We start from the raw sequence: 27,679 nt of genomic DNA, 5'->3' as shown, positions 1-27,679 counted from the left end.
GATAGTGTTGAACGCAATGGAGAAGTCAAAAAACATGACCCTCACAGTGCTCGCTGGCTTGTCCAGGTGGGCGCAGACACGATTCAGCAGGTAGACGATGGCATCCTCAACTGCTAGTCGGGGCTGCTAGGCGAACTGGAGGGGATCTAAGTGTGGCCTGACCATAGGCCGGAGCAGCTCCAGAACAAGTCTCTCCGGGGTCTTCATGATGTGGGAGGTCAGTGCCACCAGTCTGTAGTCATTGAGGACGCTGGGGCGCGGAGTCTTCGGCACAGGGACGAGCAGGACGTCTTCCACAGTACAGGAACCCTCCGGAGCCTCAGGCTCAGGTTGAATACATTAGTCACAGTTTAAAGCATAAATGTGCTAATTTACCCAAACACACCAACATTCATGTGCTGATCTCCCAGGACATACAAAATACTACTACAGAATGTATTCCTCTTGACTGTTCACAGAACTGGATTTATTTTCTGTACCAATGTCATGACTTCATTTGATAAAGGCTTTAAAAGAGCACACATTCATTCTCTCTGAGTTATCACAATATTGATTTTTCTATAATAGAAGGTCGCATCAGAAACTGAATAGAACTTGACTATATTAAGAAAAAGTGTATTAATTTTTAATGCAAATTACATAAATGTGATTGAGATTTGGTCCTATTTTGCTGCAGACATCGACGAATGTGCAACCAACACATCAAACTGTCAGCAAATCTGCAACAACACAATCGGAAGCTTCATGTGCGGTTGTAAGCCTGGCTTCAGCATCAACGTCACCAATAATTCACTTTGTGATGGTAGGATTGTTTCTGAGTGTATAATTCTATCAGATTTTGGGAATAATATTCATTATGGTAGTTCTTAATGTTTTGTAACAGTTATGTGGCCTAACAAAGAAATTTAGTATTTTTAATATTGAATGAAAACAGATAATCTTTCATTCTCTGTGAGACTTCATGACAGTGAAATTTTAACATGGAATGTATAGAAAAAATCAGTATAAATAATTGAATGTCTAGCATGTAAATCATCAACAATTTCTTTGCATTATCCTGTGAAATCAGGTAATTAAACATGCTTCTTTCAATACTGCCACCACTTCACTAGAGGCTACAGAAACTTGATTGTACTGTGATACCAGCAATCAAAATCACCTACCTACCAGGAATTACCTGCAGCCTATTTAAACCCAGCTCTCATCCAATGTCATTGTTCACCCATCAGACCAGCCAACCTCATGGCTTGTTATTTTGTTGCCTATTATTACAGTTACCAATTATCACTGAATTTTTTCCGCTGCTCTGCCTTTGAGCCAGGTTGATTCCAGAGATGAGCGGGGGTGGTTAGCCTTTGAGGAGAGAGTGCAATAATGCTTTGTGGAATTCAGAGGAATGAAAGGAGATCTTATCGAAAGATATAAAATTATGAAAGGGATAGATAAGATAGATGCAGGAAAGTCATTTCCATTGGTAGGGGAGACAAGAGCAAACTCCCCCTCTCCCCCCTCCCTCTCCTTCTCTCTCTCTCTCTCTCTCTACCCCCTCCCCCTTCAATTCTGACTTTTAATTTCTCCTTAAACTTGTACTGTTTATTGATAATATTATGTGGAGAAAATATAACCAATAGTAGTCATTTAGTATCATGAGCTTGGCCTGTTCTTCCGGAGTAACCTATAAAAATAAATGTAGTGCGTTTTGAACTCAGAACACTAACGAACAATTACAATTGTAATTCACATGTGGTAAAACAAGTGAATGCTTTCTATGACTAGTAGGTTGTCAATCAGATGGGCTGCTTCATACTGCATAATGATAGCTTTCTTGATGATCGTTCCAGCTCTTACCCAGTCAGGTGGAAAGAAGACAGGTTGATGTCCTCAAACCTACAGATACCATACATGTTGAATTGGAAGGAGGGTCACTGGTGCAGCTGAGTGATCTATGATAGATCCAAGCAAGAACCTACCTAACACAATGTCACACAGTTTATAGTCCACTAGCTCATGAACATTTTCGGTGTCTTTATGCATTCGAGTTATCTGATAAAACAATAGTGGGAAATCAGTGAGTTGCTAGAATTATCAAGCAATCAGTAGATTGGTAATGTACCACCTGATCCCATAGTAGCTAAATAAAACTTTTCATTTCCAGATATCAATGAGTGTGTATTCAGATCAACTTGTCAACAAAATTGCAAAAATACAATTGGAAGTTTTCAATGCAGCTGTAATGATTTATTCAGCAGCAACAATGACAAATCATCATGTGATAGTAAAGTTTATTTACATATTTCTAATTACATATTAAATTTAATTTGTTGCACATTCCAACTATACAAGTAGCATGTGAGTTAAGTTTGCAGTTTAATGTTTGAAATTCAGCCTTCAGTAAAGGAATAAACTAATTTAAAGAAATGATTATAGTCATAGGCATACATTATTGATCCCGGGGGAAATTGGTTTTCGTTACAGTTGCACCATAAATAATAAATAGTAATAGAACATAGAACCATAAGTAGTTAAATAGTAATATGTAAATTATGCCAGTAAATAATGAAATAAGTCCAGAACCAGCCTATTTGGCTCAGGGTGTCTGACCCTCCAAGGGAAGAGTTGTAAAGGTTGATGGCCACAGGCAGGAATGACTTCCTATGACGCTCTGTGCTGCATCTCAGTGGAATGAGTCTCTGGCTGAATGTACTCCTGTGCCCACCCAGTACATTATGTAGTGGATGGGAGACATTGACCAAGATGGCATGCAACTTAGACAGCATCCTCTTTTCAGATACCACCGTGAGAGAGTCCAGTTCCATCCCCACAACATCACTGGCCTTACGAATGAGTTTGTTGATTCTTTTGGTGTCTGCTACCCTCAGCCTGCTGCCCCAGCACACAACAGCAAACACGATAGCACTGGCCACCACAGACTGGTAGAACATCCTCAGCATCGTCCGGCAGATGTTAAAGGACCTCAGTCTCCTCTGGAAATATAGACGGCTCTGACCCTTCTTGTAGACGGCCTCAGTGTTCTTTGACCAGTCCAGTTTATTGTCAATTCGTATCCACAGGTATTTGTAATCCTCCACCATGTCCACACTGACCCCCTAGATGGAAACAGGGGTCACCGGTACCTTAGCTCTCCTCAGGTCTACCACCAGCTCCTTAGTCTTTTTCACATTAAGCTGCAGATAATTCTGCTCACACCATGTGACAAAGTTTCCTACTGTAGCCCTGTACTCAGCCTCATCTCCCTTGCTGATGCATCCAACTATGGCATCCAATTTCTGAAGATGACAAGACTCTGTGCAGTAGTTGAAGTCCGAGGTGTAAATGGTGACGAGAAAGGGAGACAAGACAGTCCCCTGTGGATCCCCAGTGCTGCTGATCACTCTGTCGGACACACAGTGTTGCAAGCACACGTACTGTGGTCTGCCAGTCAGGTAATCAAGAATCCATGATACCAGGGAAGCATCCACCTGCATCGCTGTCAGCTTCTCCCCCAGCAGAGCAGGGCGGATAGTGTTGAACGCAATGGAGAAGTCAAAAAACATGACCCTCACAGTGCTCGCTGGCTTGTCCAGGTGGGCGCAGACACGGTTCAGCAGGTAGACGATGGCATCCTCAACTGCTAGTCGGGGCTGCTAGGCGAACTGGAGGGGATCTAAGTGTGGCCTGACCATAGGCCGGAGCAGCTCCAGAACAAGTCTCTCCGGGGTCTTCGTGATGTGGGAGGTCAGTGCCACCAGTCTGTAGTCATTGAGGACGCTGGGGCGCGGAGTCTTCGGCACAGGGACGAGCAGGACGTCTTCCACAGTACAGGAACCCTCCGGAGCCTCAGGCTCAGATTGAATACATTAGTCACAGTTTAAAGCATAAATGTGCTAATTTACCCAAACACACCAACATTCATGCGCTGATCTCCCAGGACATACAAAATACTACTACAGAATGTATTCCTCTTGACTGTTCACAGAACTGGATTTATTTTCTGTACCAATGTCATGACTTCATTTGATAAAGGCTTTAAAAGAGCACACATTCATTCTCTCTGAGTTATCACAATATTGATTTTTCTATAATAGAAGGTCGCATCAGAAACTGAATAGAACTTGACTATATTAAGAAAAAGTGTATTAATTTTTAATGCAAATTACATAAATGTGATTGAGATTTGGTCCTATTTTGCTGCAGACATCGACGAATGTGCAACCAACACATCAAACTGTCAGCAAATCTGCAACAACACAATCGGAAGCTTCATGTGCGGTTGTAAGCCTGGCTTCAGCATCAACGTCACCAATAATTCACTTTGTGATGGTAGGATTGTTTCTGAGTGTATAATTCTATCAGATTTTGGGAATAATATTCATTATGGTAGTTCTTAATGTTTTGTAACAGTTATGTGGCCTAACAAAGAAATTTAGTATTTTTAATATTGAATGAAAACAGATAATCTTTCATTCTCTGTGAGACTTCATGACAGTGAAATTTTAACATGGAATGTATAGAAAAAATCAGTATAAATAATTGAATGTCTAGCATGTAAATCATCAACAATTTCTTTGCATTATCCTGTGAAATCAGGTAATTAAACATGCTTCTTTCAATACTGCCACCACTTCACTAGAGGCTACAGAAACTTGATTGTACTGTGATACCAGCAATCAAAATCACCTACCTACCAGGAATTACCTGCAGCCTATTTAAACCCAGCTCTCATCCAATGTCATTGTTCACCCATCAGACCAGCAAACCTCATGGCTTGTTATTTTGTTGCCTATTATTACAGTTACCAATTATCACTGAATTTTTTCCGCTGCTCTGCCTTTGGGCCAGGTTGATTCCAGAGATGAGCGGGGGTGGTTAGCCTTTGAGGAGAGAGTGCAATAATGCTTTGTGGAATTCAGAGGAATGAAAGGAGATCTTATCGAAAGATATAAAATTATGAAAGGGATAGATAAGATAGATGCAGGAAAGTCATTTCCATTGGTAGGGGAGACAAGAGCAAACTCCCCCTCTCCCCCCTCCCTCTCCTTCTCTCTCTCTCTCTCTCTCTACCCCCTCCCCCTTCAATTCTGACTTTTAATTTCTCCTTAAACTTGTACTGTTTATTGATAATATTATGTGGAGAAAATATAACCAATAGTAGTCATTTAGTATCATGAGCTTGGCCTGTTCTTCCGGAGTAACCTATAAAAATAAATGTAGTGCGTTTTGAACTCAGAACACTAACGAACAATTACAATTGTAATTCACATGTGGTAAAACAAGTGAATGCTTTCTATGACTAGTAGGTTGTCAATCAGATGGGCTGCTTCATACTGCATAATGATAGCTTTCTTGATGATCGTTCCAGCTCTTACCCAGTCAGGTGGAAAGAAGACAGGTTGATGTCCTCAAACCTACAGATACCATACATGTTGAATTGGAAGGAGGGTCACTGGTGCAGCTGAGTGATCTATGATAGATCCAAGCAAGAACCTACCTAACACAATGTCACACAGTTTATAGTCCACTAGCTCATGAACATTTTCGGTGTCTTTATGCATTCGAGTTATCTGATAAAACAATAGTGGGAAATCAGTGAGTTGCTAGAATTATCAAGCAATCAGTAGATTGGTAATGTACCACCTGATCCCATAGTAGCTAAATAAAACTTTTCATTTCCAGATATCAATGAGTGTGTATTCAGATCAACTTGTCAACAAAATTGCAAAAATACAATTGGAAGTTTTCAATGCAGCTGTAATGATTTATTCAGCAGCAACAATGACAAATCATCATGTGATAGTAAAGTTTATTTACATATTTCTAATTACATATTAAATTTAATTTGTTGCACATTCCAACTATACAAGTAGCATGTGAGTTAAGTTTGCAGTTTAATGTTTGAAATTCAGCCTTCAGTAAAGGAATAAACTAATTTAAAGAAATGATTATAGTCATAGGCATACATTATTGATCCCGGGGGAAATTGGTTTTCGTTACAGTTGCACCATAAATAATAAATAGTAATAGAACATAGAACCATAAGTAGTTAAATAGTAATATGTAAATTATGCCAGTAAATAATGAAATAAGTCCAGAACCAGCCTATTTGGCTCAGGGTGTCTGACCCTCCAAGGGAAGAGTTGTAAAGGTTGATGGCCACAGGCAGGAATGACTTCCTATGACGCTCTGTGCTGCATCTCAGTGGAATGAGTCTCTGGCTGAATGTACTCCTGTGCCCACCCAGTACATTATGTAGTGGATGGGAGACATTGACCAAGATGGCATGCAACTTAGACAGCATCCTCTTTTCAGATACCACCGTGAGAGAGTCCAGTTCCATCCCCACAACATCACTGGCCTTACGAATGAGTTTGTTGATTCTTTTGGTGTCTGCTACCCTCAGCCTGCTGCCCCAGCACACAACAGCAAACACGATAGCACTGGCCACCACAGACTGGTAGAACATCCTCAGCATCGTCCGGCAGATGTTAAAGGACCTCAGTCTCCTCTGGAAATATAGACGGCTCTGACCCTTCTTGTAGACGGCCTCAGTGTTCTTTGACCAGTCCAGTTTATTGTCAATTCGTACCCACAGGTATTTGTAATCCTCCACCATGTCCACACTGACCCCCTAGATGGAAACAGGGGTCACCGGTACCTTAGCTCTCCTCAGGTCTACCACCAGCTCCTTAGTCTTTTTCACATTAAGCTGCAGATAATTCTGCTCACACCATGTGACAAAGTTTCCTACTGTAGCCCTGTACTCAGCCTCATCTCCCTTGCTGATGCATCCAACTATGGCATCCAATTTCTGAAGATGACAAGACTCTGTGCAGTAGTTGAAGTCCGAGGTGTAAATGGTGACGAGAAAGGGAGACAAGACAGTCCCCTGTGGAGCCCCAGTGCTGCTGATCACTCTGTCGGACACACAGTGTTGCAAGCACACGTACTGTGGTCTGCCAGTCAGGTAATCAAGAATCCATGATACCAGGGAAGCATCCACCTGCATCGCTGTCAGCTTCTCCCCCAGCAGAGCAGGGCGGATAGTGTTGAACGCAATGGAGAAGTCAAAAAACATGACCCTCACAGTGCTCGCTGGCTTGTCCAGGTGGGCGCAGACACGGTTCAGCAGGTAGACGATGGCATCCTCAACTGCTAGTCGGGGCTGCTAGGTGAACTGGAGGGGATCTAAGTGTGGCCTGACCATAGGCCGGAGCAGCTCCAGAACAAGTCTCTCCGGGGTCTTCATGATGTGGGAGGTCAGTGCCACCAGTCTGTAGTCATTGAGGACGCTGGGGCGCGGAGTCTTCGGCACAGGGACGAGCAGGACGTCTTCCACAGTACAGGAACCCTCCGGAGCCTCAGGCTCAGGTTGAATACATTAGTCACAGTTTAAAGCATAAATGTGCTAATTTACCCAAACACACCAACATTCATGTGCTGATCTCCCAGGACATACAAAATACTACTACAGAATGTATTCCTCTTGACTGTTCACAGAACTGGATTTATTTTCTGTACCAATGTCATGACTTCATTTGATAAAGGCTTTAAAAGAGCACACATTCATTCTCTCTGAGTTATCACAATATTGATTTTTCTATAATAGAAGGTCGCATCAGAAACTGAATAGAACTTGACTATATTAAGAAAAAGTGTATTAATTTTTAATGCAAATTACATAAATGTGATTGAGATTTGGTCCTATTTTGCTGCAGACATCGACGAATGTGCAACCAACACATCAAACTGTCAGCAAATCTGCAACAACACAATCGGAAGCTTCATGTGCGGTTGTAAGCCTGGCTTCAGCATCAACGTCACCAATAATTCACTTTGTGATGGTAGGATTGTTTCTGAGTGTATAATTCTATCAGATTTTGGGAATAATATTCATTATGGTAGTTCTTAATGTTTTGTAACAGTTATGTGGCCTAACAAAGAAATTTAGTATTTTTAATATTGAATGAAAACAGATAATCTTTCATTCTCTGTGAGACTTCATGACAGTGAAATTTTAACATGGAATGTATAGAAAAAATCAGTATAAATAATTGAATGTCTAGCATGTAAATCATCAACAATTTCTTTGCATTATCCTGTGAAATCAGGTAATTAAACATGCTTCTTTCAATACTGCCACCACTTCACTAGAGGCTACAGAAACTTGATTGTACTGTGATACCAGCAATCAAAATCACCTACCTACCAGGAATTACCTGCAGCCTATTTAAACCCAGCTCTCATCCAATGTCATTGTTCACCCATCAGACCAGCCAACCTCATGGCTTGTTATTTTGTTGCCTATTATTACAGTTACCAATTATCACTGAATTTTTTCCGCTGCTCTGCCTTTGGGCCAGGTTGATTCCAGAGATGAGCGGGGGTGGTTAGCCTTTGAGGAGAGAGTGCAATAATGCTTTGTGGAATTCAGAGGAATGAAAGGAGATCTTATCGAAAGATATAAAATTATGAAAGGGATAGATAAGATAGATGCAGGAAAGTCATTTCCATTGGTAGGGGAGACAAGAGCAAACTCCCCCTCTCCCCCCTCCCTCTCCTTCTCTCTCTCTCTCTCTCTCTACCCCCTCCCCCTTCAATTCTGACTTTTAATTTCTCCTTAAACTTGTACTGTTTATTGATAATATTATGTGGAGAAAATATAACCAATAGTAGTCATTTAGTATCATGAGCTTGGCCTGTTCTTCCGGAGTAACCTATAAAAATAAATGTAGTGCGTTTTGAACTCAGAACACTAACGAACAATTACAATTGTAATTCACATGTGGTAAAACAAGTGAATGCTTTCTATGACTAGTAGGTTGTCAATCAGATGGGCTGCTTCATACTGCATAATGATAGCTTTCTTGATGATCGTTCCAGCTCTTACCCAGTCAGGTGGAAAGAAGACAGGTTGATGTCCTCAAACCTACAGATACCATACATGTTGAATTGGAAGGAGGGTCACTGGTGCAGCTGAGTGATCTATGATAGATCCAAGCAAGAACCTACTTAACACAATGTCACACAGTTTATAGTCCACTAGCTCATGAACATTTTCGGTGTCTTTATGCATTCGAGTTATCTGATAAAACAATAGTGGGAAATCAGTGAGTTGCTAGAATTATCAAGCAATCAGTAGATTGGTAATGTACCACCTGATCCCATAGTAGCTAAATAAAACTTTTCATTTCCAGATATCAATGAGTGTGTATTCAGATCAACTTGTCAACAAAATTGCAAAAATACAATTGGAAGTTTTCAATGCAGCTGTAATGATTTATTCAGCAGCAACAATGACAAATCATCATGTGATAGTAAAGTTTATTTACATATTTCTAATTACATATTAAATTTAATTTGTTGCACATTCCAACTATACAAGTAGCATGTGAGTTAAGTTTGCAGTTTAATGTTTGAAATTCAGCCTTCAGTAAAGGAATAAACTAATTTAAAGAAATGATTATAGTCATAGGCATACATTATTGATCCCGGGGGAAATTGGTTTTCGTTACAGTTGCACCATAAATAATAAATAGTAATAGAACATAGAACCATAAGTAGTTAAATAGTAATATGTAAATTATGCCAGTAAATAATGAAATAAGTCCAGAACCAGCCTATTTGGCTCAGGGTGTCTGACCCTCCAAGGGAAGAGTTGTAAAGGTTGATGGCCACAGGCAGGAATGACTTCCTATGACGCTCTGTGCTGCATCTCAGTGGAATGAGTCTCTGGCTGAATGTACTCCTGTGCCCACCCAGTACATTATGTAGTGGATGGGAGACATTGACCAAGATGGCATGCAACTTAGACAGCATCCTCTTTTCAGATACCACCGTGAGAGAGTCCAGTTCCATCCCCACAACATCACTGGCCTTACGAATGAGTTTGTTGATTCTTTTGGTGTCTGCTACCCTCAGCCTGCTGCCCCAGCACACAACAGCAAACACGATAGCACTGGCCACCACAGACTGGTAGAACATCCTCAGCATCGTCCGGCAGATGTTAAAGGACCTCAGTCTCCTCTGGAAATATAGACGGCTCTGACCCTTCTTGTAGACGGCCTCAGTGTTCTTTGACCAGTCCAGTTTATTGTCAATTCGTATCCACAGGTATTTGTAATCCTCCACCATGTCCACACTGACCCCCTAGATGGAAACAGGGGTCACCGGTACCTTAGCTCTCCTCAGGTCTACCACCAGCTCCTTAGTCTTTTTCACATTAAGCTGCAGATAATTCTGCTCACACCATGTGACAAAGTTTCCTACTGTAGCCCTGTACTCAGCCTCATCTCCCTTGCTGATGCATCCAACTATGGCATCCAATTTCTGAAGATGACAAGACTCTGTGCAGTAGTTGAAGTCCGAGGTGTAAATGGTGACGAGAAAGGGAGACAAGACAGTCCCCTGTGGAGCCCCAGTGCTGCTGATCACTCTGTCGGACACACAGTGTTGCAAGCACACGTACTGTGGTCTGCCAGTCAGGTAATCAAGAATCCATGATACCAGGGAAGCATCCACCTGCATCGCTGTCAGCTTCTCCCCCAGCAGAGCAGGGCGGATAGTGTTGAACGCAATGGAGAAGTCAAAAAACATGACCCTCACAGTGCTCGCTGGCTTGTCCAGGTGGGCGCAGACACGGTTCAGCAGGTAGACGATGGCATCCTCAACTGCTAGTCGGGGCTGCTAGGCGAACTGGAGGGGATCTAAGTGTGGCCTGACCATAGGCCGGAGCAGCTCCAGAACAAGTCTCTCCGGGGTCTTCATGATGTGGGAGGTCAGTGCCACCAGTCTGTAGTCATTGAGGACGCTGGGGCGCGGAGTCTTCGGCACAGGGACGAGCAGGACGTCTTCCACAGTACAGGAACCCTCCGGAGCCTCAGGCTCAGGTTGAATACATTAGTCACAGTTTAAAGCATAAATGTGCTAATTTACCCAAACACACCAACATTCATGTGCTGATCTCCCAGGACATACAAAATACTACTACAGAATGTATTCCTCTTGACTGTTCACAGAACTGGATTTATTTTCTGTACCAATGTCATGACTTCATTTGATAAAGGCTTTAAAAGAGCACACATTCATTCTCTCTGAGTTATCACAATATTGATTTTTCTATAATAGAAGGTCGCATCAGAAACTGAATAGAACTTGACTATATTAAGAAAAAGTGTATTAATTTTTAATGCAAATTACATAAATGTGATTGAGATTTGGTCCTATTTTGCTGCAGACATCGACGAATGTGCAACCAACACATCAAACTGTCAGCAAATCTGCAACAACACAATCGGAAGCTTCATGTGCGGTTGTAAGCCTGGCTTCAGCATCAACGTCACCAATAATTCACTTTGTGATGGTAGGATTGTTTCTGAGTGTATAATTCTATCAGATTTTGGGAATAATATTCATTATGGTAGTTCTTAATGTTTTGTAACAGTTATGTGGCCTAACAAAGAAATTTAGTATTTTTAATATTGAATGAAAACAGATAATCTTTCATTCTCTGTGAGACTTCATGACAGTGAAATTTTAACATGGAATGTATAGAAAAAATCAGTATAAATAATTGAATGTCTAGCATGTAAATCATCAACAATTTCTTTGCATTATCCTGTGAAATCAGGTAATTAAACATGCTTCTTTCAATACTGCCACCACTTCACTAGAGGCTACAGAAACTTGATTGTACTGTGATACCAGCAATCAAAATCACCTACCTACCAGGAATTACCTGCAGCCTATTTAAACCCAGCTCTCATCCAATGTCATTGTTCACCCATCAGACCAGCCAACCTCATGGCTTGTTATTTTGTTGCCTATTATTACAGTTACCAATTATCGCTGAATTTTTTCCGCTGCTCTGCCTTTGGGCCAGGTTGATTCCAGAGATGAGCGGGGGTGGTTAGCCTTTGAGGAGAGAGTGCAATAATGCTTTGTGGAATTCAGAGGAATGAAAGGAGATCTTATCGAAAGATATAAAATTATGAAAGGGACAGATAAGATAGATGCAGGAAAGTCATTTCCATTGGTAGGGGAGACAAGAGCAACCTCCCCCTCTCCCCCCTCCCTCTCCTTCTCTCTCTCTCTCTCTCTCTCTACCCCCTCCCCCTTCAATTCTGACTTTTAATTTCTCCTTAAACTTGTACTGTTTATTGATAATATTATGTGAAGAAAATATAACCAATAGTAGTCATTTAGTATCATGAGCTTGGCCTGTTCTTCCGGAGTAACCTATAAAAATAAATGTAGTGCGTTTTGAACTCAGAACACTAACGAACAATTACAATTGTAATTCACATGTGGTAAAACAAGTGAATGCTTTCTATGACTAGTAGGTTGTCAATCAGATGGGCTGCTTCATACTGCATAATGATAGCTTTCTTGATGATCGTTCCAGCTCTTACCCAGTCAGGTGGAAAGAAGACAGGTTGATGTCCTCAAACCTACAGATATCATACATGTTGAATTGGAAGGAGGGTCACTGGTGCAGTTGAGTGATCTATGATAGATCCAAGCAAGAACCTACCTAAGACAATGTCACACAGTTTATAGTCCACTAGCTCATGAACATTTTCGGTGTCTTTATGCATTCGAGTTATCTGATAAAACAATAGTGGGAAATCAGTGAGTTGCTAGAAATATCAAGCAATCAGTAGATTGGTAATGTACCACCTGATCCCATAGTAGCTAACTAAAACTTTTCGTTTCCAGATATCAATGAATGTGTATTCAGATCAGCTTGTCAACAAAATTGCAAAAACACAATTGGAAGTTTTCAATGCCGCTGTAATGATTTATTCAGCATCAACAATGACAAATCATCATAAGACCATAAGACAAAGGAGCAGAAGTAGGCCATTCGGCCCATCAAGTCTGCTCCGCCATTTTATCACGAGCTGATCCATTTTATCCTATTTAGTCCCACTGCCCCGCCTTCTCACCATAACCTCTGATGCCCTGGCTACTCAGATACCTATCAATCTCTCCCTTAAATACACCCAATGACTTGGCCTCCACTGCTGCCTTTGGCAACAAATTCCATAGATTCACCACCCTCTGACTAAAAAAATTTTTTCGCATTTCTGTTCTGAAAGGGCGCCCTTCAATCCTGTGATAGTAAAGTTTATTTATATATTTCCAATTACATTTGAAATATAATTTGTTGCACATTCCAACTATACAAGTAGTATCTGAGTTAAGTTTGCAGTTTAATGTTTTAAATTCTGCCTTTATTAAAGGATAAATTAATTTAAAGAAATGATTAATCACAGTTAAAAGCATAAATGTGCTAATTTACCCAAACACACCAACATTCATGTGCTGATCTCACAAGAAATACAAAATGCTACTACAGAATGTATTCCTCTCGACTGTTCACAGAACTGAATTTATTTTCTGTACCAATGTCATGAGTTCATTTGCACATAATGAAGCTGAAACCTTGTGTCCTTAAAGTAGCCATGGCAAACGGATGTGGATCAGGACAGTGCAGTGTGAAATTGACGAGAACCTCTAGAAATCTGCTCATGCATTAATATCAGAAATCTGAATACTGCTCTGTTTAATCCAGGGCAGATTCAAATATATGATTAGACCCTATATAAAGGAGAAAGATTAAAGGATATCTTACTTCTTCATTTGATATCCAATCATACACGGTCGCAATCAAGACTGAATCACTGATGGTGTCCTCTTCAGATAATGCTATAGATCTGTGCCACTGCTGCTCATCAGGAGAAGCATTAATCAGTCTTTTTACTACTCTCTCTAATATGAAGGTAAAGTAGCCAATAATATAAAAGAGAATACCATAAGTTTTTCAGATATATAAAGTATAAAAAGAAGTTGAAAGTGGATATTTGACCACTGGAAAATGACATTAGAGAGGTAGTAATGTGGAACAAAGAAATGGTGGATGAATTTAGTCAGCATTTGTGTCAGTCTTCACAATGACAAACACCAGCAATGTGCCAGAAATTCAAGACTGTCAGGGGCAGAAGTCAGAGTGTTGATATTACAAAGGAGAAGGGTCTTGTGAAGCTAAAAGGTCTGAAGATAGATAAGTTACCTGGACCAGATGAACTGCACCCCAGAGTTCAGAAAAAAAGTAGCTGAAAAGATTGTGGAGGCATTATTAGTGATCTTTCAAGAATCACTAGATCTTGGAATGGCTCCACAGGACTGGAAAAAAAACAAATGTCACTCCACTCTTTAAGAAAGGAGGGAGGCAAAGGACAGGAAATTATAGACCAGTTAGCCTGATTTTAATGGTTGGGATGATGCTGGAGTCCATTATTATGGGTGAGTTTTCGGGGTAGTAGGAAGCACATGATAAAATTGGCCGAAGTCAGTGTGGCTTCCTTAAGGGGAAATCTTGCCTGACAAACCTGTTGGAATTCCTAGAGGAAATAACAGGTAGAATAGGCAAAGGAGAGTCAGTGGATGTTGTTTACTTGGATTTTAGGGCTTAAGACTAGAGGGGATGGTCTCAGAATAAAGGGGCATCCTTTGAGAGATAAGGAGACATTTCTTTAGCCAGAGAGTGGTGAGTCTGTGGAATTCTTTGCTACAAGCAGCTGTGGAGGACAAGTCTTTATGTATGTTTAAGACAGAGGTTGATAGATTATTTATTGGTCAGGGCATAAAGGGATATGGGAAGAAGGCAAGAGATTGTGGCTGAGAGGAAAATTGGATTAGCCATGACAAAATGGTGGGGCAGACTTAACAGGCCAAGTGGCCTAATTCTGCTCCTATATCTTATGGTCTTATGGTTTTATTTTTGGAAAGACTTTGACAAAGTGCCACACATGAGGCTGCTAAACAAGTTAAAAGCCCTTGGTATTGTAGGAAAGATACTAGTATGGATAGATTGGCTGACAGGCAGGAGGCAAAGAGTGGGAATAAATGGGGCCTTTTCTGGTTGTTTACCGTTCACTAATGGCATTTCATAGGGGTCACTTCATTTCATGTTATATATCAATGATTTGGATGATGGAATTGATGGCTTTGTGGCCAAGTTTGCGGATGATACAAAGATAGGTGGAGGGGCGGATTGTGTTGAGGAAGCAGGGATTCCGCAGAAGGTCATTGACAGGTTAGGAGAATAGGCAAAGAAGTGGCAGATGGAATATAATGTATGGAAGTGTATGACCATACACTTTGGAAGAAGGAATAAAGTGGTAGACCATTTTCTAAATGGGGAGAATGTTCAAAAATCTGAGCTGCAGAAAGACTTTGTGTAGGATTCCCTAAAGGTTGACTTACAGGTTGAGTCAGTGGTAAGGAAGGCAAATGTAATGTTAGCATTCATTTCGAGAAGACTTTTAGACAGAGTGGTGAATCTGTGGATGATTGCCAATGGCAGCTGTGGAGGCCACATCTTCATGTACAGTATACTTAAAGCCAAGGTTGTTAGATTTTTGATTGTTCAGGGCATGAAGGCACATGGGGAGAAGGTAGGAGAATGGGGCTGAGAGGAAAATTGATCAGCCATTATGAAATGGCAGAGCAGGCTTGATGGACCACATGGCCTAATTCTGCTCCTTTATCTGAGGAACTTATAGGACTAGAATAGAAGAAGACAAGAGGTAACACTGAGGTTTTGTAAGACTGCACTTGGAAAATTGTAAGCAGTTTTGGTCCCCTTTTCTCAGAAAAGATGTACTGATATTGGAGAAGGTCCAGAGGAAGTTCAAGAGAATGATTTGAGAATGAAAGGGTTAATGTATGAACATCATTTAATGGCTCTAGGCCTGTACTCGCAGAAGGTTAGAAGAATGAGAGGGATCTCAATGAAATCTATCGACTATTATAAGGTCCAGATAGAGTGAATGTGCAGAAAGTGTTTCCTGTGGAGGCTGAGTCTAGAACTAGAGGACACAACCTCAGAATAGAGGGATGTCCCATTAGGACTGAGTTGAGGAGGATTTTTTTTTTAAATCTGAGGGTAGTGACTCTGTGGAATTCATTGTCACGGATGGTTGTAGATGCTAAATTACTGGCTATATTTAAAGCAGAGATTGATAGGTTCCTGGTTAGTAAGGCCATCAAAGGTTATGGGGCGCAGGCAGGAGAATGGGGTTGAGAGGGATAAATCGTGCATAATGGAATGGCGAAGCAGACTTGATGGACCAAATGGCCTAATTCTGCTATGTCTTCTGGTCTTATGGTCTTCATTCTTTACTAAAAGAGCTGCCCCACCCTCTCTGCCTGCCTGCCTGTCATTTTGATACAATGTGTGTATCCCTGGGTGTTTATATCCCAACTCTGATATTCTCCCAGCCACGACTCATCGATGCCCAGCACATCATACTTGTCAATCTCTAACTCTGCTACATGAGCATTTACCTTATTCCGTATACTGTATGGATTCAAATATAACATCTTCAGTCCTGTATTCATCACCCTTTTCAATTTTTATCTTTTTCGAAACTGCATTTACTTGTATACCAACTGCCCTATCCTCTGCCTTATCACTCTGGTCCCATCTCCCCGTCAAATTATTTTAAATCCTCCTGAGTAGCTCTAGCAAACCTGCTGACAAGGATATTGGTCTCCCTTGAGTTCAGGTGTAACAGGTCCTTTTTATACAGGTCATACCTTTCCCAGAAGAGATCCCAATGATCTGGAAATCCGAAACCCTGCACACATTCCTCAGCTGCGCATTCACCTGCCATATCGTCCTATTCTTACCCTCACTGGTGCGTGGCCAGGCAGCAATCCAGAGATTTCTACACTTCTGGCCCTGATTTTCAAGGCTTCAAAGGTTTATTTATTGTCAAATATGTACGCAGTATACAACTCTGAAATTCTTCTCCACATAGCCACAAAACCAAGAACAACCATGAAATTCAGTTCATGAACAGCAAACCCACTCCAATCCCCACACAAAAAAGAATGGCAACACAATTATTAACCCCAAAAGCCCCTCCCCTGCATGAAACGCAACAAGATCTTTGGCCCTCAGACCCCTCTCCCCCTGCACAAAACACAAGATCATAACCCCCAAATTCCTCTCCCTTGTACAAAAAACAAGAAAGAATCAGCAAAAGTGCAGAATATAAAAAAAACTATAATGACTGAAAAAACGTTCATAGTCCACAGTCTAAATCCATAGGCACAGAAAACATTGGTAACATACTACGGACGCAGCGTTCAGCTTTCGACCTAATTCCCTATATTCTCTCTCAGGACCTCATCCCCTCTCCTACCTATGTCATTGGTACTAACATGTACTCCAACTTCTGACTGCTCACTCCCCCTTTAAAATGTTGTGAACCCAATCCGAAACATCCCTGACTGTGGCACCTGGAAGGCAACATACCATCTGGGTGTTTCTTTCACGTTTACAGAATATCCAGCCTGCTCCTCTAACTACAGAATTCCCTATCAGCACTGCACATCTCTTCTTCCCTTCTTCCCTTCTGAGTCACAGAGCCGGGGACCTGGTTGCTGCAGCTTCTTCTGGTAGTTCATCCCCCCAACAGTATCGAAAGCACTGTATTTTTTATTGAGTGTAACAGCCACAGGGGTATTCTGTATGGGCTGCCTATTTTCATTTCCTCTCCTTATAGTCACACACCTATCTAGATCCTCCAACTTAGAAGTGACCACCTCCCTGTAGCTACTATCACCTCCTCGTTTTCCCATATGAGCCAAAGGACATCAAGCTGCAGCTCCAGTTCCAAGGTGTGGAGGAGGATGGAAGAGCTAGTGTCACGCTTCATCCCCAGCAGCTGCGTAACAGGGGACTCTCTGATCTACGAGCTGTTCACGGGACGCACACGGAGACCAACATCCGGTGCTGCTGGCAGATCATCAACTCGGTGAAAGACGTTCTTTGGTCGGCCCGAAGCTTGATGGTCAACCAGCGCATGGAGATGTCCGTGGGAGAATGCTGCCGACTGGCACATTCTCGGCTGCAGGAGTACATGCTGAGGGATGTACTGATACTTGGTGCAGGCACTGCAAGGGCCCGACAGGGAAGGACCACGGTTTACAGTTCTTCTCCCGTGGGACTAGGAGGGGTCAGGTGGTGGGGAATATACCCCTCAACAATGGTGGGTAAAGATGAAACAATAGAGTGCCACGTGAGTGGCTGAAAGTGTGGAACTGTATAATGTAGTGGAAACATCTGTAAAGGACTGAAAGTCAGTGAATGGTTCATTGTAAATAATTTTATTTTTGAATAAAGTATATTTTGTTAAAAAAGTCTCTAAGGAGATGAAGCGTGATGCACTTCATGCAGGTGTAGTTATCAGGGAGTTTGGAGGTCTCCCAAATTTCCCACATCTCAGACAAGGAACATACCACTATCTCCGGATCCATTCTCAGCGCACTAGCTATGTAATAACAGAAAAGAAACTTAGTAGAAACTTTCTTACTTATTTATTTGGGACCTCTGCCTATGCTTACCCAAACCTGTTCTTGTCTAAGCAGCACCACTCCAACAATGGCTGCTCCACCTCCTTTCTTTTCACTGGCCCCACCAACTGGAACCAGAACGTTTTCACCAAAGTACAACATGACCACAATCTGTATACTGTGTACAAACTCTGTAACTCTGTTTTAGGTCTCCAAGAGCAACCACAGACAATGAATGGAAAACATTATGATATCTTAAATATTCTTTAGGAAGGGCGCTAGGCACTATCTGGATGCAAACAAAATCAAATCAGGTCTAAGGTTCCTCTATTGGTCAGGGTCATCCGTACTGTCAGTATGATATGGAGAGCAAATTGTTGCTCATGCAATAAGCAACAACTAACCATATAGCTGATGACTCCAAAGGAATAGCAGAGACTATTACATTTTGGCACCAGCAGCATCAAATGTCTAACATAGAGACTCAGTCTTCAGATTTTTCCTCGGGGTTTACTCCCGAAGCCTTCCCCGTGAGTGGGTATAGCAACGAGGCAGTGAAGGTTTGAGATCAGAATTGTCCTTCTCCTAGATGAGCTGCCAAACCCCATCTGCATGATGTGACTCGTTTTAAGGCGTCAATAACCTACCTTTGCACCTTCTCCAGCCAGTAGAAACAGTTCCATCAGGCTTAGTAGGTATGCCACCTGTGAAGGCCAGGAGCAGGACTTGGTTGTCAAGAGGCAATTTGAGATGCACGCCGTGTGGAACATTTAGTGGAGATTATCCCCACTACAGCCCACTCTTGCTCCCCAGCTATGGCAACCGCAAGGAACCAGAAATCAAATCAGGAAAACAGGAAATACATTGAAAAATTAAATAAACTGTTATACTCTCATCAAAGGAAGTATTCAACATAATGAAGGGTTTGAAAGGTAAAAGATTGTGCCATAAAGTAGTGAGAGGAGAACAAATTTCAATGCATCATTTATGATCTAGAATGTGGTGCGCTGGAAGTAAATTCAATGGTAATTTATAATAGGAATTAAATAAGATAAATAGATAATTAGAAATTTGGCCTGTCCCCTAAAACCCTCACTAATTTTTATAGATGCACAGTAGAAAGCATTCTTCTAGGGTGCATCACAACCTGGTATGGAAGTTGTCCTGTCCAAGACCGGAAGAAGCCGCAGAAGATCGTGAACACGGCACAGCACATCACACAAACCAATCTTCCATCCTTGGGCTCACTTTACACTGCACGCTGTCGGAGCAGTGCTGCCAGGATAATCAAGGACACGACCCACCCAGCCAACACACTTTTCATCCCTCTTCCCTCTGGGAGAAGGCTCAGGAGCTTGAAGACTTGCACGGCCAGATTTGGGAACAGCTTCTTTCCAAATGTGATAAGACCGCTGAACGGATCCTGACCCGGATGTGGGTTGTACCCTCCAAATATCCAGTCCTGCCTCTCGGTTTTTTTGCACTACCTTACTTTCCATTATTCTATTTTCTACTTATGATTTATAATTTAAATTTTTAATATTTAGTATTGATTTGTAATCCAGGGAGCAGGAAGCGCAGAATCAAATATCGCTGTGATGATTGTACATTCTAGTATCAATGGTTTGGCGACAATAAGGTATAAAGTATAAGTACTTAAGAGGGGTGATTGGTAAGTTCGTGGCCTAAGGTAGTAGGAGTCAATTTTAGAAAACCTAGCACATTTATTTTTCAACATAGTCCCCTTCTACATGTACACACTTAGCCCAGCGGTTGTGGAGCATACAGATCCCTTCTTTGTAGGAGTGGTCCACAGCAGGGGTGATTGATAAGTTCGTGGCCTACGGTAGAAGGAGATGAGTTATTAACTTCAAACTTTCAGCATTCTCACTCAAAGAGTTGAACTGCGCGTGCATGTAACAAGAGCATCTTGGACCTCCAGGTGGTCCACAGCAGAGTGATTGATAAGTTCGTGGCCTAAGGTAGAAGGCGATGAGTTATACAACTCTCATTACATGTGCATGCAGTTCAACTCCGAGTGAAAATGCAGAAAGTTTGAAGTTCATAACTCATTTTCTTCTACTTTAGGCCACGAACTTATCAATCATCCCTGCTGTAGACCACCTCTGGAGGTCCAAGAAACCGACTTTTACAAAGAAGGGATCAGTATGCTCTACGACTGCTGGACTACGTGTGTAAATGTAGGAAAAATAAATGTGCCTAGGTTTTTTAAAATTGACTCCTTCTACCTTAGGCCACGAACTTATCAATCACCCCTCGTACTATGGGAGCTTAATAGAGCTGGGGGAAAGTTGGACAAATGGGACTAATTGGAATGTACCTTTAAAAACCAGAAACTGTTGCTCAGATTGTGTGCGTGCGTGCCTGTTGCTTTAATCTATAACTTTAGAAAGTGTTATATACATTTCCAGAATATTATCATGCCCATTTGCAGTATTTGCCCATTTTGTCTAAATATATACTATTTTCCATCATGAGAACACCAGAACATTTAAGAAACATCCTACCTGCAGTGGACTTCAACCTTTAGTCATTTCTTCTTTACATTATGTGCAGCACAACGTAAAGTTATCCTGCGATATACAGTCACAAGTGGGGATCTGAACTTGGGTCTTCAACATGTAAGAGACAAGATTATTGAAAAGCTGCAACATGAAGCTCTTCGGATTCTTGGGATAAAGAAAAGGTATATTCTGTAAAATAATGAACAAATGTGTAAATACATAGTATAAATTTGACATTTTTACAATTGAACAGTTGTGTGGCTGTAAAAAAGAATGCTTATTCCTTAAATCTGGTTCGAGATTCAGGGAGTGGATGGGATGAATTATGATCTTCACATTATGAATGTTTTTGCTGAGTAAAGGATAATGATTCAGATGTCAGAATGTCAGATCTGACATTCATTTAAATATAATTTTATATCAATTATCACAGAAACATTGAATTAGCACAGAAAACTCTCATTAGATGGAGGTATTGCGGCTGCTGATTATCAATGCAATACAGTATTAGAAACTAATGTGTCCTAAAGTGAGGCACATTTTATCCGAACAATATGTTGTGGTGATACTTCATGACTCAATTAGTCTGAATCAATACTTTTCTATTTACTAGATCCTGCTTCTCTGAACTCAGTTAAAATAATTATTCCACAATTGTAAAAACAACCTAAGCAGGCCCTAATATTGGAGTATTGTGATCAGTTTTGGACCCTATTCCCAGGAAAGAATTGTTGGCATTGAAGGGGTCCAGAGGAGATTCAGCAGAATTATCCCAGGAATGAAGGAGTTAACGTATGAGGAGCTTTCGATAGCTCAGCGCCTATACTCAATAGAGTTTAGAAAAACAAGCGGGGGGGGGGGGACTCTCATTGAAATCTATCTACTATTAAAATTCCTAGAAAGAATGGATGTTCAGAGGGTGTTTCTTATAGAGGGGAGTGTAGGACCAGAGGACACAGCCCCAAAATAAAAGAACACCTCATTAGAATAGAGATGAGGATGAATTTTATTAGCCTGAAGGTGGTGAATCTGTGGAATCCATTGCCACAGATGGCTGTGGAAGCCAAGTATTTGGGTATATTTAAAATAGAAGTTGATAGCTTCTTGACTAGTAAGGGTGTCAAAGGCTACAGGAGAAGGCAGCTGAATGGGGTTGAGGGAGATAATAAGCCAGCCATGATAGAATGGCAGAGCAGATTTGATGGGCTGAAAGGCCTAATTCTGCTCCTGAGTCTTATAAGAGTTAAGTATGCCCTATACTAATACTGTAATATTGATTTTATTTTCAGCGGGGAATTATAAACAGAAGAAGCACAGAACAGAGAAAAATTTTCATCTTAGTGAAATTTATAATGCATAATATAATGATTGATACCTCAAGTGGAATGATAGTGTATAATATTCATTATTCTAAAATAAAAGAACTTAACAGTTTGTTTATTTAAATCCTGTTCCTATTACGGCCTATGCCTTTATTCTTTTTTTCCTATTATACAGTTTGTGTAGAAATTGTGCCATAATAGATGGGCTGATACTTCGATCTTATATGCAACTGATTAAAATGTTATATCATAATTTAACTAAACTTAGAGCCGAAATATTTGAAGGCTGCTCCAAAATGTTTCAGCGCAGGTACCCAGAAAGACAAGGACAAGCTATAATTGCAATTGAATTATAGGTTCCTCCTAAATGCAACTTACCTGCCATTTGCATTTATGCCTGGATTTAATAAATTTTCTGGGATAAAACAATACAAATCTAAAGAATTATTACTTTATTCAGCAATATTGAGAAATATTTAAAGAATTCTTCTGGCGATTTCATTGATCCTACTGGAGTTGGAGCATTTTAAATTTCAAGGTCTAACTAAAAGCTTCTAGGCAAATTGTACCTTGAAAGTTATTTCTCATAAAATTGTCATACCTATTCATAAAGTGAACAATTCCAATGATTGGTTTGCATTTGATTCATTGCATTGAAACATTTCTTTGAAATCACACTCCGAGTTTTAGCTGCTGACAGTTCATACAGTATATTGTATATGCTCAGAAATTGTACAATTCACTCTGTGCTCTGAGTACTGCTGGAACATGATCATATAATAGATAAAAAATAAATTATTGTGACTTAGTAGAATAATAAATGGAACATTTTGTACTAGCAAAAATAGAGTGGATTGTATATAGCTGATATTACATTTTTTATGCTAAAAGGTTCTAAAGAAAAATTGCCAATGATTGTTTCAACATTTTTGGATTCAATACCTAAACTAATTATAGTTGATGATGGCCTAAATGAAAACAAAACAGGTTTATTTGCTTCAATATCAACATTCTTCTGTATCATGATTTACAAAAGTATTTCACTTCTCTAGAATTCAAAGAGTATGCTTCAGATACTTGGAAGACAGTGTCAATGTTAATACATGGATTGGAGTGGTGGCACAGGGCAGATAAATCAGAAAATAAATCAATTACATGATTGATTTTGTACTGACCACAGTAAATAACAATGGTATAATACTGGTGGCTTTTAAACATTTCTACTTTTGCTTCACACACTCTTATGTAAAAAACATATAAAATTATAATGACTGTATTACAAGATAAATTAAAATTGGAATAAAGATTTTTAAAAGTACTTGTGCATTTAAATAAAGTTGTGTAATTTTGTTCCTTGCTTCATTGCACAACTTGTTTATCTTGATAACTGGGAGTATCTGTTCTGTCCTCATACCTGATTCTGATTCTTCCATTGTTTTCTCATCTTTTGCTCACTTTTATTTCTCATTGCTCTTGTCTTTGCTTTCTTTCTCTCTCCATTTCAATTTCTGCCTCTGTTGCTTGTTCTAAGTCTGTTCACTTTTCTAGGAGATATGGCTGACAGGAGATGGTGTGACAAAAAATTAGATTGTGATTGCTGCACACTGCATTAAGAATACATCTGCTTCTCTAATATCCTTCTGTAAGGACTTCAGACACCTTTACTTAGACATACCAACATGGAAAGCTGCTAGTGAGTGAGTGGAGCTTTGAGGCTTTGACTCGAGAGATTCTGGCAGTTTTGGCAGTGCAATCAAGTCAATCAAGATTTGAATAGTTCAGCAGAAAGCAGTTAATTAGACAATAAGATTTGAATAGCTCGGACTCAGCAGAAAGCAGCTGATTGGGCAATCGAGGTCAGGTGACCAAACATTTTGAACAACTCAAACAAATAAATAGAGGGGTAGCTCAAGCAGAGCAGCCAGTGAGTGAGCGGGCCAGTGAAGGAGTGGAGCTTTGAGACTGACTCAAGAGGTTTCAACGAGAAGAGGCAGAGGACGAGCTTGTTCCCAGTTAGTCTTTACGATGCCTCCTGAGACGGTGATGTTCCTCTCATGTGAGATGTGGCAGTCTTGGGGTAACTCCCATCTCCCACAGAGTCACATCTGTCAGAAGTGCATGCGGCTGGGTGATCTGAAAGACCATGTAAGGAATCTGGAGCAGCAACTGGGTGACCTTTGACTCGTAAGGGAGAATGAAGCAGTCATAGATGAGAGTTACAGGGAGGTAGTCACACCTAGGGGGCCAGAAGCAGGTTGATGGGTGACAGTCAGAGGGGGGAAAGTGAAGGTGAGCAGACAGGTAGTGCAGAGCACCCCTGTAGCCATTCCCCTGAATAATAAGTTTACCATCCTGGATACTGTTGGCGGGGATGACTGACCAGGTGTGAGCGATGGTGGCAGGGCTTCTGGCACTGAGTCTGACCCTGCGGTGAAGAAGGGTGGGACGGAGAAGAGGTGAGCTGTCGTCATTGGAGACTCTATAGTCAGGAGAGCAGACAGGAGATCTTGTGGACGTGAGAAGGACTCCCACATGGTTTGTTGCCACCTGGGTGCCAGGGTCCAGGATGTCTCTGACCGGGTGCACGACATCCTGGTACAAGAGGGAAAGCAACCAGAATTTGTGATACATGTTGGCACCAATGAAATAGGTAGGAAGAGGGATGAGGTCCTGAAGTGTGAGTTTTGGGAACTAGGCAGAAGGCTGAAGAACAGGACCTCAAGGGTGGCGTTCTCAGGATTGCTGCCAGTGCTATGTGATAGTGATGGTAAGAATTGGAGGAGATGGCAGTTGAATGCGTGGCTGAGGAGTTGGTGCAGGGGGCAGGGTTTTAGATTTTTAGATCATTGGGATCTCTTCTGGGGAAGGTGGGACCTGTACAGATTGGATGGGTTGCACCCAAACTCGAGGGGGAGCAATATCCTTGCAGGTTCGTTTGCTAGCATGGTTCAGGAGGGTTTAAACTAATTTGCAAGGGGGATGGGATCTGGAGCGATAGAGCAGTGAAAGAAGTGCATGGAGTAAAGCCAGATCTAACACCTAGAGAGGCTTTGAGGAAAGAGAAGCAGAATAAACGGTGTAAAGACAGTAAGGTAGAAGTGCTGAAGTGTGTGTAACTCAATGCAAGAAGCATCAGGAATGAAGGTGATGAACTGAGAGCTTGGATACATACATGGAATTATGATGTAGTGGCCATTACAGAGACTTGGCTGGCACCAGGACAGGATTGGATTCTCGATATTCCTGGATTTCAGTGCTTTAAAAGGGATGGTGGGGCAGGGGGGAAGGGGAGAAGGGGTGGTATTACTGGTCAGGGATACTATTACAGCTACAGAAAGGGTGGGTAATGTAGCAGGATCCTCTTTTGAGTCAGTATGGGTGGAAGTCAGGAACAGGAAGGGAGCAGTTACTCTACTGGGAGTATTCTATAGACCCCCTGATAGCAACAGAGATACCAAGGAGCAGATTGGGAGGCAGATTTTGGAAAGGTGCAAAAATAACAGGGTTGTTATCATGGGTGACTTTAACTTCCCTAATATTGATTGGCACCTGATTAGTTCCAAGAGTTTGGACAGGGCAGAGTTTGTTAAGTGTGCCCAGGACGGATTCCTGTCACAGTATGTTGACAGGCCGGCTAGGGGAAATGCAATACTAGATCGAGTATTAGGTAACAAACCAGGTCAGGTCACAGATCTCTCAGTGGGTGAGCATCTGGGGGACAGTGACCACCACTCCCTGGCCTTCAGCATTATTATGGAAAAGGATAGAATCAGAGAGGACAGGAAAATTTTTAATTGGGGAAGGACAAATTATGAGGCTATAAGGCTAGAACTTGCGGGTGTGAATTGGGATGATGTTTTTGCAGGGAAATGTACTATGGACATGTGGTCGATGTTTAGAGATCTCTTGCAGGATGTTAAGGATAAATTTGTCCCAGTGAGGAAGATAAAGCATGGTAGGGTGAAGGAACCATGGGTGACAAGTGAGGTGGAAAATCTAGTCAGGTGGAGGAAGGCAGCATACATGAGGATAAGGAAGCAAGGATCAGATGGGTCTATTGAGGAATATAGGGTAGCAAGAAAGGAGCTTAGAAAGGGGCTGAGAAGAGCAAGAAGGGGGCATGAGAAGGCCTTGGCGAGTAGGGTAAAAGAAAACCCCAAGGCATTCTTCAATTATGTGAAGAACAAAAGGATGACGGGAGTGAAGGTAGGACCGATTAGAGATAATGGTGGGAAGATGTGCCTGGAGGCTGTGGAAGTGAGAAAGGTCCTCAATGAATACTTCGCTTCGGTATTCACCGATGAGAGGGAACTTGATGACGATGAGGATGATATGAGTGAGATTAATGTTCTGGAGCATGTTGATATTAAGGGAGAGGCGGTGTTGGAGTTATTAAAATACATTAGTCCCTGGGGCCTGATGGAATATTCCCCAGGCTGCTCCACGAGTCGAGGGAAGAGATTGCTGAGCCTCTGGCTAGGATCTTTATGTCCTTGTTGTTTACCGGGATGGTACCGGAGGATTGGAGGGAGGCAAATGTTTTCCCCTTGTTCAAAAAAGGTAGTAGGGATAGTCCGGGTAATTATAGACCAGTGAGCCTTACATCTGTGGTGGGGAAGCTGTTGGAAAAGATTCTTAGAGATAGGATCTATGGGCATTTAGAGAATCATTGTCTGATCAGGGACAGACAGCATGGCTTTGTGAAGGGCAGATTGTGTCCAACAAGCCTGATAGAGTTCTCTGAGGAGGTGATCAGGCATATAGATGAGGGTAGTGCAGTGGATGTGATCTATATGGATTTTAGTAAGGTATTTGACAAGGTTCCACATGGTAGGCTTATTCAGAAAGTCAGAAGGCATGGGATCCAGGGAAGTTTGGCCAGATGGATTCAGAATCGGCTTGCCTGCAGAGGGCAGAGGGTCGTGGTGGAGGGAGTACATTGAGATTGGAGGTTTGTGACTAGTGGTGTCCCACAAGGATCGGTTCTGGGACCTCTACTTTTTGTGATTTTTATTAACGACCTGAATGTGGGCAAGTTTGGTGACGACACAAAGGTTGGTGGTGTTGTAGATAGTGTAGAGGATTGTCGAAGATTGTAGAGAGACATTGATAGGATGCAGAAGTGGGCTGAGAAGTGGCAGATGGAGTTCAACCCAGAGAAGTGTGAGATGGTACACTTTGGAAGGACAAACTCCAAGGCAGAATACAAAGTAAATGGCAAGATACTTGGTAGTGTGGAGGAGCAGAGGGATGTGGGGGTACTTGTCCACAGATCCCTGAAAGTTGCCTCATAGGTAGATAAGGTAGTTAAGAAAGCTTCTGGGGTGTTAGCTTTCATAAGTCAAGGGATAGAGTTTAAGAGTCATGGGGTAATGATGCAGCTCTATAAAACTCTGGTTGGGCCACACTTGGAGTACTGTGTCCAGTTCTGGTTCCCTCACTATAGGAAGGATGTGGAAGCATTGGAAA

General features: G+C 41.5%; 1 protein-coding gene across 1 annotated transcript in view; it reads left to right on the top strand.

Moving 5' to 3' along the window:
* LOC134345926 (mucin-2-like) overlaps positions 1 to 23,478 on the top strand; it is a 187,269-nt gene extending 163,791 nt beyond the window's left edge. Inside the window, exons 33-38 of the mRNA XM_063047278.1 lie at positions 677 to 802; positions 4,195 to 4,320; positions 7,713 to 7,838; positions 11,231 to 11,356; positions 20,941 to 21,070; positions 22,178 to 23,478. Of these exons, the coding sequence (XP_062903348.1) occupies positions 677 to 802; positions 4,195 to 4,320; positions 7,713 to 7,838; positions 11,231 to 11,356; positions 20,941 to 21,070; positions 22,178 to 22,190 (647 nt within the window). The 3' untranslated portion in view covers positions 22,191 to 23,478. The remainder of the gene's footprint in view (positions 1 to 676; positions 803 to 4,194; positions 4,321 to 7,712; positions 7,839 to 11,230; positions 11,357 to 20,940; positions 21,071 to 22,177) is intronic.
* The last annotated feature ends 4,201 nt before the right edge of the window (positions 23,479 to 27,679 follow it).

This window comes from Mobula hypostoma, chromosome 4 (genome assembly GCF_963921235.1).
Source record: "Mobula hypostoma chromosome 4, sMobHyp1.1, whole genome shotgun sequence".
NCBI lineage: Eukaryota > Metazoa > Chordata > Chondrichthyes > Myliobatiformes > Myliobatidae > Mobula > Mobula hypostoma.
The sequence above is the reverse complement of the archived record's forward strand: the minus strand, read 5'-3'. Positions and strand labels throughout refer to the sequence as shown.